At 39.5% G+C, this 15784-nt stretch overlaps 1 protein-coding gene across 1 annotated transcript in view; it reads right to left on the bottom strand.

Moving 5' to 3' along the window:
- The window catches only part of VAMP7 (vesicle associated membrane protein 7), a 55413-nt gene extending 39895 nt beyond the window's left edge, over window positions 1-15518 (bottom strand). The window contains exons 1-3 of the mRNA XM_047765165.1: window positions 15383-15518; window positions 5773-5927; window positions 208-265 (exon numbers count right to left, since the gene is read on the bottom strand). Coding sequence (XP_047621121.1) covers window positions 208-265; window positions 5773-5918 — 204 coding nt within the window. The 5' untranslated portion in view covers window positions 5919-5927; window positions 15383-15518. The remainder of the gene's footprint in view (window positions 1-207; window positions 266-5772; window positions 5928-15382) is intronic.
- Window positions 15519-15784: the final 266 nt, after the last annotated feature.

Below are 15784 nucleotides of genomic sequence, written 5' to 3'. Positions count from 1 at the left end.
CTACAAACCAAGCTGATTTGCATATGCCCAAATATCAGCTTTTCTTGTGATCTGCTGCTCTATATGATAAATGCAAAGTATGGGAAAAAATTTCCAGCCACAGACAGTTCACATTACCTTTACCTATCATAGACAGAGATAATTAAGAACTGACTCTATTAACACTTCACATAGTTAAATAGCAACATGTCTTCATCAGTTACTTACATCATCAGTGATACAAAGATATACAATCCTGTCTTGGCAGATGTAATGAAACAAATAACTGCAGAATAAAAGATATAAAACTTACTGTGGTTATGAGCAATATCTTTTTTATGTCTATCTTCTATGTATAAGAAATTTTAGTACTGCCAATGTGATCATGCTGTTTATAGATACTGTCTCTTCTCCCTCTCCCCTATACACCTGTTTCTTCCAAGTCAAACGGACAGAAATAAGAAACTAAAACAAGGTCTCTACCTTAACTACACAGTGCATTATGCACATTACCATTAAAACAATATCGTGCAAAAGAATAACTGGACTCTTAAGGTTTGAACAAGAGATTATATCTGAGGAACACATAATTAAGATTAACCCCTAAATGGGTCAGTCTTCCTTGCCTTCTCCTAAGATCTCACAACACTTTTTCTACCAAAAATTCAACAACAATGTTTATTTGTTATCTACTTTGAGCCAGCTACTGGGCAAGGTGCTGAGGATACAAATAAGCAAAACCATCAGTCCCTGCCTTCACAGAGATCAAAGTGCAGGGAATTATGGGACAGCATGGAAAGCACGATGATGAGGAGTTAAAGGCAGTACACGGTACTTTGGAGATATACAGGAGACACCTAAAAGAGTATAGCAAAGAGTAACAGGAAGACATCCTGGAGCAAGTGATGTCTGAGCTAAGACCTGAAGAATAAGTAAGAAATGGCAAAATGAAGAACAAGTGAAGAATGTTCCACATTGAGAAACCAATATGCAAGCTTAAGGGTTTTGGGATAAAAGAGCATATAAGGGGTTTAAAAAGTAAAATTAGGAGTTCCCATTGTGGCTCAGTGGGTTAAGAACCCAACTAGTATCCATGAGGATGTGGGTTCGATTCATGGCCTTGCTCAGTGGGTTAATGATCTGGCATTGCTGTGAGCTGTGGTGTAGGCTGCAGATGCAGCTCAGATTCGACCCCTAGCCTGGGAACTTCCACATGCCACAGGTGAGGCCCTATAAAGAAAAAAAGAAAAATTAGTTCACATGACTAGAGTCTTAGAATGCAAGGGAAAAAAAAATTGCTTGCACAAATAACGTTTTAAGTAAGTAAATACCAGGTTGTATAAGACTTCCAAATCCCACTATGCATTATCCTAAGAACAATGGAAAAGTATCAAAGGGTTTTAGCCTGGGAGAGTGTGATCAGATTTGCCATATAAAAGGATGGTTTGGCTAGAGTGTGGAGAACTGACCAAAAGAAGGACCAGATTGGAGATTACTGAAGTAGAACAGGTAAGAAACAATGAGGGAAACAAACTAAAGCACTATAGGCAATGAAGAAGAAGGTACAGAAAAGAAATAAGAGAAGACAACTTGATGACTGGCCACTGCAAGTAATGCACAGGGATAACTCAATTTTGCTTCCCAGATTTCTACCCTGGGCAAGCAGATAGACAAAAGTACTTGTTGAACTGTATTATTAATGCTCACATAAAAGCGTGATATTAATTACAAGGAAGTATGGGAACTCAAGCCAAATGTCTTTCTCCACACTCTGAAATTGTTCATCAATTCCACCAATGATTTCCACACTGCTGTATCCAGTGGCTCTTTCTAACATATTTGATAGTGTTGACCACTTCCTTCCTCTAGAAAGTGTTTTCTCTCTGCTAGATTTCTTCACGCCAGGCTTGCCTGGCTTATGTGGTAGTTTCTTTCCCTCTCAGTTGATGTTTTCCAGCATCCTCAACCCCCTGCTTTTCTCACACACACTCTCTGGAGTACAGCATCCACTCTCATGTTTTGTTGTCAATATCTATTTTCAGCTACTGCAATTATAATGATTCCCAAATCTAAATCTGACATTTCCTGAGCTCCATGCCTATATACACTACTGTCTACTAGAAATATCCAACTGGATGTACCATAGACAACTCAAACACAACAGGTACAAGAATGGAAGTCATCATTTTCCCCACAAAATGTGTTTATCTTAAACCACACTTGGGAGTAACCTGGTGCAAAAACCACAAAAGGTAATGAGGTATGGTCCTTGCCATCGAGGAGTCTACAGTCAGGGGACAGAGGCAAAAAAAAATAATAATAAAGATAGCAATTATAATGCAATGGCGTAAGTGCTACAATAAACACAGGATGGCATGGAGACACACAAAAAGGGGGCACCTGGGCCAGTTTTGGAGTTCAGGAGTTTCTAGAAGAGGAAACATATAAGCTCAGGAAGACAAACTTAGATTTTTAAAAAGCAATAGCTATTGCAGAGGGTTAGGAAGAGAGAAAGAACCCAGCTTAGAAATGCACATAAATGAGTATGGCTAGAAAACAAAATTGAGGGCTCAGATAATGAGAGAGAGAGGGCCAGAGAAGGGAACAGGAGCAGATCTTGAAGAATCTTCCAAGTCACGTTAAAGAACTTTACCCCAAGGGCAAGGAGTACCTGCTGAAAGAAGGGACATGATCCAAAACTGCCCTTTTAGAAAGATTAGAATGATTAAGAAAGTATTTTATCTGGTACCTATAAAATGAGCAAAAATATACCAGAGAGACTAAGTGGGAAAGGATAATCCAAGCTGCAAAAGCATGAAATATATATATACATGGCTAGAGTATAGAATGTAAGGAAAAAATAATACATATATAATATATATATATATAAAACATGTAACACACACACACACACACACACACACCAAAGCTTGAAATAACAAAGATTAAGTCAGAGAATGACAAAGATTTCTACAGAGAGAAAGATAAATAGGTCAGGAATCGACAAAAATTGTGAAGGCCGAGTTCGGGCTTTATTCTAAAAGCAATGGGTTTTAAGCAAGAAATTGTAATCATAGGAATGTGAAATACAGATTTAATGAGGGAGCAACTAGGAGCAGAAAAACCAGTTAGAAATGAGAAATAATGAATACCTGAACAAATACTATGACAAATGAGGACAGAGGAGAACACAATACTATTGTTGGAGAATGGAAAGGATTTGGTGAAGAAGTCAAACATGATTCTGAAGTTTTAGGCTTAGCCAACTGAATGACTGGTGATGCTATTAAAGAAAAAGAAACAGCAAGAGGAAGGTCAGATTTGAGGGAGAAATGATTGTCATATAGTAAAATGGACCTTTTTCTTTTGATGCACGGTAATAAAAGATATTTTGGACTTAGCTGATGGAACATGATATAGGAAAAAAGTCAAGGCAGCAGGTTAGAAAGAAAAAAACAACTCAGAGATAGAGACTTACTCCATAGGACTGGGTCAGGTTGCAGGTAGAAAGACACAGTAGATGGGTAACACTGTCTCCTTGTACTACAACCACATTTTCATTGGATTACATATTCTACCTTCCCTTGTAGCTAGATAGGACTATGTGACTAAGTTCTGCCTGATAAAATGTGAGTGGACGGTATATGCCCTACTTGCCTCTAAAAGGATTACATGTGCTTTCCTGAACCTGTACAGTTCTCACAGATGAAACACTCCCCAACACTCATTTTGGAGGTGGCCAGAGAGGATAATGGACCAGAAAGAGCCTCCTGAACAACAAAAGGAGAAGAGATGAAGAATTTCCTCCAATAAAGTAGAACCACTAACCACTCCCGGACCAGAATAGGAGTCTCTGAAATTGCTGTGGTGTAGTTTTGTCAGAATATTGCTAGGAAGCAGGTACTTCTATGTGTTTCTTATTCTTCCCTTTTTTAAAATGGAGTTTACAACTTCCACTCTGTGATGCTCTTCTTATTCCACCATTGTCTACTGGGTTGGGCTGGTGAAACAGGGAGATCATATGATTTGTCTTTTAGTTTATGATCAATGGGCCACAGGAGCCACCTCTGGGTGTAATGGAAAAAATTGTGTACCACTAAGATTCTCTGGACTTGGAGCTGGACACAGTGATCAAATGAATCTTTGGGGCCACCTCCTACAGAGAGGAGATGTATTCTGTGTTTGTAAAGAAGAGTACACCCAAATATTTTAGTGGCCCAGAGGAGTACACTGGAAGATTGCACAATGTCTAATATCCTGTAACTCCTTCCAGAGAAACAGAGTTTTGGCTGACCATATGGCTGCACAGCTAGAAATGACAAATCCTAGCCTCCATTCCAGCTAGGTTAGGTATATAACTATGCAGTAAACAAGAGAATGTCAGGCCACTTCCGGGCTTTGCCTTTAAAAATACTGGGCAAGAACAGGGTGGTAAAAAGAACTGAAGGAGCTGCTTTGGTCAGAGTTGGAAGGCAATAATTTGAAATGGCACAGCCACCCCACCAGTCCCTAAGTATTCATCTCTGGGCTAGCTCATTTAAGTTAACATTGTATTTTGGGGTCTCTTTCTTACAGTAGCTCAGACTAGATCCTAAGTTATATAAGGAGTAGCCCTGGCAAACAATAAGGACCTCCTTCTGAGACAGGATCTAAGAAAATTAGGATGAGTTAGGTAGCAAAAGTGTTTTTAAGAATTGAGGAGGGAAGTTCCTATCGTGTCACAGTGGAAACAAATCCGACTAGGAACTATGAGGTTGCGGGTTCGATCCCTCGCCTCGCTCAGTGGGTTAAGGCTCTGGCGTTGCCATGAGCTGTGGTGTAGGTCACAGGCACAGCAGCTCGGATCTGGCATTGCTGTGGCTCTGGCGTAGGCTGGCAGCTATAGCTCCTTTTAGACCCCTAGCCTGGGAACCTCCATATGCCACAGGTGCAGCCCTAAAAAGACAAAAAACAAAAAACAAACAAACAAAAAAAAAGAATTGAGGAGCAAGTACTAAGGAGGAAGATTTTAATATGATTACTAAGATTTCCTTTCTATGCCCCTTCCAATTCATTCTCCAACCAGCCACAATATTATCTTTCTAAAGCAAAACCCTACCATGTCACACCCCAGATGAAAACCTTCAATGCCTTCATACCCATAGGGTTAAAGCACAATCCCTCATCAGGCCTATGAGGCCCTATAGGAATTCTCTTCTGTCAACCTCTGTAGCTTTTATTTTCACCACGTTGGGTACCAGTCACAGAGAACCACCTGCAGTTTGCTAAATATGCCTTATGACCTCATGCCTCCGTACTTCTCTACCAGCTATTCCTTCTACCTGGAATACCATCCCCTTATCCAGTATCTTCTATCCTCTACTGTGATTATCCATGGATTTGACTGTCTCCTTCATTAAACTATAAATTCTATGAGGTATCTCCAGCACCAAGCAAAATGCCTGGCAATAGTCAAGAACTCAGTAAATATTTACCGAAAGAATGAACAAAAAATATCATTTATCTTAACTATATCGAGTTTTACATATCCAAGAGCTCTATAGCAAAGTCACTTTTATGTTTAACATTTCCCTTTCTTTCCTTAAAACATCACTTTGATGACAGAATAAAATAATTTCTAGTTAAATTAAAAAATAATAGAACCAGACGTTTTCTAAGCTGATAAAAATTACTGTTCTGTCAAGCTTATTCAAATTATCTACCAAGAAGCTTGTTTTTCTAGTTTTCTACTGTTCTGATTATAATAATGTAATTCACTTCTTTCACCCGCTACCCACACAGAGCAGAACTCACTTGCCATGTGAGTACGTTAGTTTGTTATTTTCAGAAGGTATCTTAGCCAGAATCTGCTCTGTCACCTCCAGGAAGTTTCCTCCACACCAAGCATGTTTGGCAAGGATAGTGGTTCCCCTGGCAACAACAGCAAAAAGAATGGCCATGGCTTCAATCTGTCAAAAAGAAAAAAGACACACTAGACTTAGAATATTTCTTCGACATAATCTTTCAAACCATCACTTACCAACATCCACCTGGAGACAGTACTGACCAAGGCACTGTGATGTTAAATATAACAGACTAAACAGCAGACTTAAAGTCACAGTCTTTTACAAGCTTATAACCTAAACCACACTAATACCACGTTCATATATAGAGACAAACCAAATATATACATATTTATTTTTTATATATGTGTGTATATACAATGTAATGTAATGTGATACATTCATACACACACATACATTAAACTGATACACTGGATTTATAAATTGTATAGCACAAACTTATATCACTCCCTGAAAAGCAAGGACTATAGGTGGCAAAGGGACATAAAAATGTCTTCATCCTTTAATGAAGTAATCCCATCCTGAAAATTTATCCTAGGGAAATAATTCAACATAAATTAGACTCTAGATTCACAAATACACTAATTAACCCTAATAATGGCTCATATTTCTTAAGTACTTACTATGTGCCAGGAGCCATTTTAAGCACTTTATAATTATTAACTTATTTAATCTTTACATCAATGAAATTATACACTACTATGACATTTACATTAAAATAAGGAAACTGAAGTATAGACGACTTAAATAATTTGTCCAGAATTACAGAGCTAGTAAGTGGTAAAAGTTGGGATTTAAACCCAGGCAGTATGGTTCTAGAACCCATAATTTATCCCCATAGTGTACACTGCCTCTACTATAAAGGCATCATCCATTACAGAAATGAAGTGAAAATAACCCAAATCTTCCGCAAGAGAGGAATGGTCCTATAAGTTATCCTAAGATCCATTATAAACAAAACATTTCTAAAAGAATACAGCATGAGTTTAAGATTCAGTAATACCTTGGAGATACTGCAGGTTCAGTTCTAGACCACCATAATAATAAAGCAACTATCACAATAAAGCGAGTCACACAAATTTTTTGGTTTCCCAGTGCATATAAAAGTTATGTTTACACTATACTGTAGTCTATTAAGTGTGCAAAAGCATTATGTATAAAAAACAATGTACTTGCCTTAATTAAAAAATAATTGCTAAAAAATGCTAACCATCATCTGAGTCTTCAGCAAGTCATGGTAGTAACATCAGAGATCACTCATCACAGACCATCATAACAAGTATAATGAAAAAGTTTGAATTATTGCAACAATTATTAAAATGTGACACAGAGACATGAAATGAACAAATACTGTTGGAAACATGGTGCCAACGGATTTGACTGAAGAAGGGTTGCCACGAAACTACTACCTGTGAAGCACAATAAAACAAGGTATGCCTGTATTTCCCTCATGTTTATGACTCTGCATTATTTTTTCCCACAGAACAGCCCTGTTTCTCTTATTAAAGGCATAATCTTATAAAAGAACAAATGTCGTCTTATTCTTCAACTAACTCTTCAACCTAACGTTATTTGTTAACATGTTCAGTTTCATTCAATCAGCCAGAGTCATCTTGGGTGGCAGAGTGAGAGTCACTTCTTAAAAATTCAAATCTGGAGTTCCCACTGTGGCACAATGGAATCAGAAGCATCTTGGCAGCACTGGGACACAGGTTCGATCCCCTGCCCAGCACAGTGGGTTGAGGAACCTGTGTGGCCACAACTGCAGCTTAAGTCACAGCTGCAGCTCAGATCTGATCCCTGGCCCAGGAACTCCACGTGCCACGGGGCTGCCATAAAAGAAAAAAAAAAATTCAAATCCTTGGTATCATCTCCTGAAATTCAGATTCTGAGGTGGGGCCTTGGAATACATATTTAAGCCAAGCCTGTCTGGATGCAGGTGATTCACATGGCCACATTTTGTGAAACATAGCAGCTATCAAGTACTTGAGGTCAGGTAATCCACCAATTCCTTCTTGGAATGCCCTTGGTATGAAGGACAGCATATAAGACAGAGGTGCTTATCTGTCCCTTGAGCCAAATTCCTCTTGGGATCTCATCTTCATTCCACTCTGTAAAATGAAGGTGCTTGCCAGTGTTGTGTCCTCAGCCATCTTCCTTCTGGATTTCTCCAAACATATATGTAGCAGCATATTATAATTTCCAAATGACTTTCTCATACATTATATCCCTTGATCCTAAAAGCCTCAAATGACTCTATAACATGCTCTAAGTACTGCTCCATTTCTTCAAGTCATCATCTACACACTATCTCTGCTTCTCTATCTCCTTTTAATTCTTCAATTTCCTATAATCTGGCTTTTGCCCTCAACACTCCACAAAACCAGGTTTGTGAAGATCATCGACAGCCTCTACACTGCAAAATTCTGTGGTCATTTCTCTATTCTCACCTTACTTGACCTATCAGGAGCAGTCATCACAGCTGAATAACCCTCCTTGAAACACTCCCACATATCTGGCTGCTACTTCTGTCTTCCTTCTGAATCTTCCTTCTCTAGCTGACTTCTAAATGCTGGCTTTCCATGTGGATTGGTTTTGCACTCTTTTATTTCTAAATGAGCTCATCCAGACCTGCCATTTTAAACATGCTTTATTTGAAGACACATTGCATGCAGAAAAAAAAAAACAACCAAAGTTGAGAGAAAACCAAAGATAAAAAATCAAGGTACACAAAAGAGTTGAGGGAAAGGTAGACGAATAGAAACCCACAAAGAAAGAAGACAGAGGAGGGCCAATCAGAAGAGCAAGAGGAAAGCCAGAAGAGTGTAGTGGCTTAGAAGCCAAAGCAAAAGAAAATTTCAGTAAGTGTCAGCTCCCAGCTCTTTCACTGATACACAGTGTAAAGACTGTAAAACATTTGCTAAAATATTTTAAGGAAGGAGGCCATTGGTAAGGGTCAAAGAGACATGCCATGGAACCGAACAAAAGCACAGAGAGAAACAGAGAGAGGAGAAATCACAGGGTCCCTGAGACAAAGAGGTGAAGAATTAGCAGCCTCAGTGCTTTAGCAGCTTTGAGAAGAAAACTGAATTTGGTAACAACAATACAAATAGACCTAGTGTCTTAGTGGACCACAAGTTCATTATGAAGTAAGTGTCATGAAGTAATTGCTTAAGATACTTACATAATTCTTTTTTTCTCTTTAGGGCTACACCTGCTGCATATGGAAGTTCCTGGGCTAGGGGTCGAATCGGAGCTGCAGCTACAGGCCTATGCCACAGCAATGCCAGATCTGAGCCGTGTCTGCGACCTCCGCCTTAGCTCATAGCATCGCCAGATTCTTAACACACTGAGTGAGGCCAGGGGTCAAACTCACATCCTCACGGATACTAGTCAGATTCTTAACATGCTGAGCCACAACGGGAATTCTGATGTAATCTTAAATTACATTAACAGGGTGTCTTCACCTTTTTAAGTCCTATTGCCATTATATTCTGTGCTGGTCAGAACACAGTGTAATACTGGGTTCAGTTTTTTGGGTTTTTTTTTTTTTTTTTAGGGCCACACCCGTGGCATATGGAAGTTCCCAGGCTAGGGTTCAAACCAGAGCTGCAGCTGCCGGCCTACACCACAGCCATAGCAACGCAGAGTCTGAGCTGCATCTGCAACCTACACCACAGCTCACGGCAACGCCAGATCCCCAACCCACTGAGTGAGGCTGGGAATCAAACCTGCATCCTCATGGATCCTAGTTGAGTTCATTAATCACTGAGGCACGAAGGGAACTCCCCTGGGTTCAGTTCTGAGTACAGTATTTTAAAACTGGACATAAGGGCAAAGTATGGAAAGAATGTGACAACAGTCTTCAAGTTTATATAAAGTATAGCTACCTAGAACAGGGAGGACATTATGTGGAATATAACTAGGGGTAGTGTGTATAGGTTATAGGGACAGCTACGTAAGTTTTGCATAGCAGTGTTAAATAAAATAAAACAGTCCTCAATTAAAGCAGTCCTCAATTTAAAAAATGCAGTCCTCAATTTAAAAATGCCTAACTATTTTTTTTCCCACTGTACAGCAAGGGGGTCAGGTGATCCTTACATGTATACATTACAATTACATTTTTCCGCCACCCTTTCTTCTGTTGCAACATGAGTATCTAGACAAAGTTCTCAATGCTATTCAGCAGGATCTCCTTGTAAATCTATTCTAAGTTGTGTCTGATAAGCCCAAGCTCCCGATCCCTCCCACTCCCTCCCCCTCCCATCAGGCAGCCACAAGTCTCTTCTCCAAGTCCATGATTTTCTTTTCTGAGGAGATGTGCATTTGTGCTGGGTATTAGATTCCAGTTATAAGTGATATCATGTGGTATTTGTCTTGGTCTTTCTGGCTCATTTCACTCAGTATGAGATTCTCTAGCTCCATCCATGTTGCTGCAAATGGCATTATGGCATTCCTTTTTATGGCTGAGTAGTATTCCATTGTGTATATATACCACCTCTTCCGAATCCAATCATCTGTCGAGGGACATTTGGGTTGTTTCCATGTCTTGGCTATTGTGAATAGTGCTGCAATGAACATGCGGGTGCACGTGTCTCTTTTAAGTAGAGTTTTGTCCGGATAGATGCCCAAGAGTGGGATTGCGGGGTCATATGGAAGGTCTATGTATAGATTTCTAAGGTATCTCCAAACTGTTCTCTATAGTGGCTATACCAGTTTACATTGCCACCAACAGTGTAGGAGGGTTCCCTTTTCTCCACACCCCCTCCAGCACTTGTTATTTGTGGATTTATTAATGATGGCCATTCTGACTGGTGTGAGGTGATATCTCATGGTAGTTTTGATTTGCATTTCTCTTATAACCAGCGATGTTGAGCATTTTTTCATGTGTTTGTTGGCCATCTGTATATCTTCTTTGGAGAAATGTCTATTCAGGTCTTTTGCCCATTTTTCCATTGATTGATTGGCTTTTTTGCTGTTGGGTTGTATAAGTTGTTTATATATTCTAGAGATTAAGCCCTTGTCGGTTGCATCATTTGGAGCTATTTAATCTTTGACAAGGGAGGCAAGAACATCAAATGGGAAAAAGAAAGTCTCTTCAGCAAGCATTGCTGGGAAACCTGGACAGCTGCATGCAAAGCAATGAAACTAGAACACACCCTCACACCATGCACACAAATAAACTCCAAATGGCTGAAAGACTTAAATATACGACAGGACACCATCAAACTCCTAGAAGAGAACATAGGCAAAACACTCTCTGACATCAACATCATGAATATTTCTCAGGTCAGTCTCCCAAAGCAATAGAAATTAGAGCAAAAATAAACCCATGGGGCCTAATCAAACTGAAAAGCTTTTGCACAGCAAAGGAAACCCAAAAGAAAACAAAAAGACAACTTACAGAATGGGTAAAAATGCCTAACTATTAAACACTGAATACACAGCAACAAAAACTATACTTTCCTCTCAGATTTCACTAGTAAGCATTTCTTACTCTCTCCTATACTGCTAAAAATCCCTCCTGTAATTGTATCTCACATGCTCCAACTATAATTCTCTTGTAATAGAATCTCTAACATCATAATGCATACTGGGATAAAAGACACAACTTTGGCAAAAAGAATACTGCATTTTAAGTCAGAAAACATGGCTCTGCTAATTATTAGCAGTATGTGAATGTCCAATAAATGATAAAGTGCTATATGAGATCATATTTAAGAGGAAAACGAATGAAACTACAAGCCAGGGAGAAGAAAAAAAAGATAACGGAATATAAAGTTCTATCTTAACACTGTTCCTCCGTTTGTTTACTCACTCCTTGCTTGGTCCCACAGCCATCATCCCAATTCTACTTCACTGCTGCTAAGAATCAAGATGTTGGCAGGTCCGTGCTCCCTCTGAAATCTCTAGGGGAGAATGCTTCCTTTTCTCTTCCTAGGTTCTGGTGGTTTGCTGGCAAACTGTGGCGTTCCTTGGCTTGCAGCTGCAACACTTTAATCTGTGCCTCCACAGTCACAGAGCATTCTCCGTGTGTGTCCATGTCTTCACATGGCAGTCTCTGTATCTCTTCTTATAAGGACACCTACTCTAACATGACCTCATTTTAACTTGCCTCTTAATTACATCTGCAAAGACTATTTCCAAATAAGGTCCCATTCACAGGCAGCAGGAGTCAGGATTCAACATGTCTTTTTTGAGGACACAACCAACCCCTATCTTGGCAACTCACCGTTCCTCCCAAATCACTTATATTCTCCCCTCTTCACATATTCATATCACCTCAACTTGCCTTGCTCTCTTCTCCAAAGCCTCTATCACATCTCTTTCCTTAATCATATTAAGAGCCCTGTCCTTAGAATGATGGGTCAGAAGAGCAACCTCCAACCGCCTGGAGTTAGAAGACCTGTTTCTACTGTCTAGAAAGTTCCAAGGAAAGAATGAACAATTTTGTTTCAGTTGCTGGGATTTCAAAACAAGATATACTACAGCAGAATCAAAGTGAGAATTCTTTATGTAGCTTTTTTATAGAGGAATTGTTAGAAATTGTGGTGAAGGTCTTTAAGTCCATTAAATTAAAGGTTATGTAAGATGCTACAGTTTGACATAATAACCAAAATGTCATGGAGAGCATTGTTTATAAAAGAAAGTGCATCCAGAGTTTTAAACAACAATCTTACAAAGGAACATTTGGGATATATACATTTGTACATAAGGGACTGCCTACATTTAAAAAAATGATAACAAAATACCACAGCAACAATATAAATGCTCCTCCTCAGTGGAGGCATCTTTAAACGGAACAGTTTCAGGGAACTGAGCAGAGAAAAAAGACAAGTCAGTCTTTCTCACATTCAAGTCCATGTGTTCCAAGAAATTTTTAAATTCTGTATTTTTATAATATTAAAATGTATATGAATATCCTGGATTATCTACATGTATATCATATAAGTGAGTGATGGCACACAATTCAGTGCTGCATTTACATCACGAAGTCATAGGTGCCAAGAAATTCTCTAAAATAACAGTACTTAATTTTTAATGTATTGGAAGCATGTGTGGGTGCTCCTAGGTTGGCACATCCCAAAGTCATAATGCAATCATGACTCAAGCACTCTTGTACGCCTGTTGTGTTTTTCAGTCAGTTAAAAAGACAAAATTTATCTTCTGCAGTAATAATTTACAACTGAAAGATATCTGCATGGAAAAAAAAAACCTTTTAAAAACTGAAACTTGTATCTAACATTCTTCCACACTGAAAATGACAATAATACTCAAAGGTGTTTGCACCAAGTAGAAACCAAATGAGACCAAATGTGCTGTATGAATAAAGGTTGTGCAACTGTTCAAACAGAAAAAAGAAATGGAAGAATTAACTCTTCATATGCGTAATGGTAATAGCCAATGCAAAATTTAAAAAAAAGCATTCTGTATCATTTGTATTATTGCAAGGAGATGTACTATGTTAAATCCTTGCAACAGTTCATTAGCAGAATATTTCATAGGAAATACATTATGGAAATTAAATTTTTTCACCCTTGTATCATGGGGCATATTATTAAATCAGCCCATTAAACTAAAAGCAGGGGGCATGGAAAGTACTCAGGGAAAAGATGTGAACTCATTTTAGGAGAGAGCCATAGGACAAGAGAAGGCATAAAAGTGAGAACATGCTAGAGAAAATAAATTAAACTAGCCTGATGAGATGGAATGGCCTGCATTTGGCAAATGTAGATGTTTAGGGATAAGTCTAATGGCCATAAGTGAAAAGAAAGGCTTCTATGAGTTAGGTAATTTGGATTTGCTCAAACAGGTTTCCTATTTCAGTTCAACATGTTTTCTAAGGGTTTACTTTATGACACCCAATATAGTAGACACTGGAAGTACTAAAGACCAGTTAAGGTCTATCATCTACGGAGCCATAGTACAATATGGAAGACAGACATAAACAAATAAATGCAATAAATTTTAAGAGTGAATGATTTAAGAAGGTACACAACTGTTTAGAAGATTTTTTTAAAGGTTTTATGATTATCTTACCTTGGGTGAAGACAAGAAAGAATGTAGGTGTCTGTCTATGTATTGGGAATTTCCTCAGTATATAATTATTTCCTTTTGGAAAAGAGGTCAAAGTGTCTACTTTATCCTTACTAGGTTCCTAGTGTCCAGCACAGTGCCTGGCATATAATATTCCCTCAAATATTTAATAAATTAAAAAACACTGAGAATGTTTTTGTTTTAAATATATTATAAATGATAGATAATTTCATAATCAGTAGGACCTGGCAAGAACGATATTTTGATTACCAAACTATCTTCCTAAGTAGAGCAGTTGAGCTGAGAGTAATCCAATCCTCAACTTTTGTTAGGGAAGAAATAAGCCAGTAACTGAAAAACCACCAATTCTGATGTAATAACCTTGGAGGAGACAGAAGAACAGAGAACAAACAATATGAGAGAGAAAAAGAAGAGGTGTTTATAATAAGCCTAAAGTCTGGTCACAAATCAACATTATTCTTGTTGGTATTACAAATATTCTTTTTGGTGTGATGTTATGAGACCCAACCCAATCCTTCCGACTTTCTCAGGATAGGAGACTACCCTGTCAAACAAAAAACCTGTTCTATTTTGCCTTAAGCAACACCATCATATGATATCATCTTGAGTCTTCTTGTTTGTGCCCCCCGACACACACAGCCAAGTAAGCCACTGAGCGTAGCTATCTCCTATGTCGTTTCCAGGTATATCCCTTGCACTTAAAAGAGTGTCCAACACATATTAGCTGCTCAATAAATGTTTGTTAAACATATGAGTGGGTCTGCTCTAAGTCACAGCTATTCAAAGGGAAAGTATGTCCCAAATATGACAGTATCCTCTGGGATCAAGGGTAGGACAATGGAGGTACAGGTAGTTGAGAACAATTAATAAGACAGAAAGAAAAGGACTTGATAACTGATTGTGAGAGTTGCGAAGGAGGAAGGTGTAAAGCATTTACTAAAGAGCCTAGTACATGGTCAGTTTGTTAAATATTTGTCAATAGTAATAACGAGAACATCATGCGGATCTGAAGCTGAGGAAATAGGTCTGGGCAGAGATACAGAGTTTACAATATGAACTGAGGAAGAAGAAGAATGTCAACACGGGGCCTTGGAGGAAGGGCACACAGAAAACTAGAAACCCACGAAGGAGCCCAGAAGTAGGAGGTAAAGCAGAAAGTGACGTCATCGAAACAAGGGCGTAGAGAGGAGTTTTTTGAGGACTTAAGAAATCTCAAGATAGTCCAATGCTACAGAGAGGTCTTGCAGAATACAAACTGAGGGAAAGTTAAATTTTCTGTAACAACTTAGGTGACGCACTCTGACTCTTTAACTCGAGGCCTCTTCAACAGCATAGAACGCACTTCATCAAAACTGGAGCTGCCCGACAATTCTAACTGTCGACACCAGAGAAGCCCTAGTCACCCTTGCATTGCCTCCCAATTCCACCTTCCCACAGACACCTCTTCCCTCCCTCTGCTGTCGTCTCCCCGCCTTCCGCCCAGCCCTCCCTGCTGCTTTTACCTGTCCGGGCCCTTTGGGAGAACTCGAGGATTGGGACAGAGTTGCCCGGCTCAACAACTGGGAGCAGACCACCCGCTCCCAGAAGAAGATAGACCAGACGCCTCCGGCTTCCGCATAGAGCGCCCCGCCCGCGCTCGGCCTCCTGGGAATGCGAACACCCCTCCAATGGGAACGAGAGGCGGGCGGGGCCTGCTGCGTTCCCAGCCCCCCGCACTTCCCGGAGCCACACTGCATTCTGGGAGTGGTAGTTTCCTCTGGCTTATCTCCGGAATCTGTCACCCGGTTCATCAACAACTCTTGTCACAAACAACATCAAGCGCTAGTCCCTCGAGTAAGAGAGAGGACCCAGGGCCACAGAGAGTCCACTGGCACTGAGTCTGCAGAATAGATGAAGAGCCGAGC

The sequence above is a fragment of the Phacochoerus africanus genome, chromosome X, assembly GCF_016906955.1.
Source record: "Phacochoerus africanus isolate WHEZ1 chromosome X, ROS_Pafr_v1, whole genome shotgun sequence".
NCBI classification, from domain to species: domain Eukaryota; kingdom Metazoa; phylum Chordata; class Mammalia; order Artiodactyla; family Suidae; genus Phacochoerus; species Phacochoerus africanus.
This window is presented reverse-complemented; position numbering and strand designations above follow the sequence as displayed.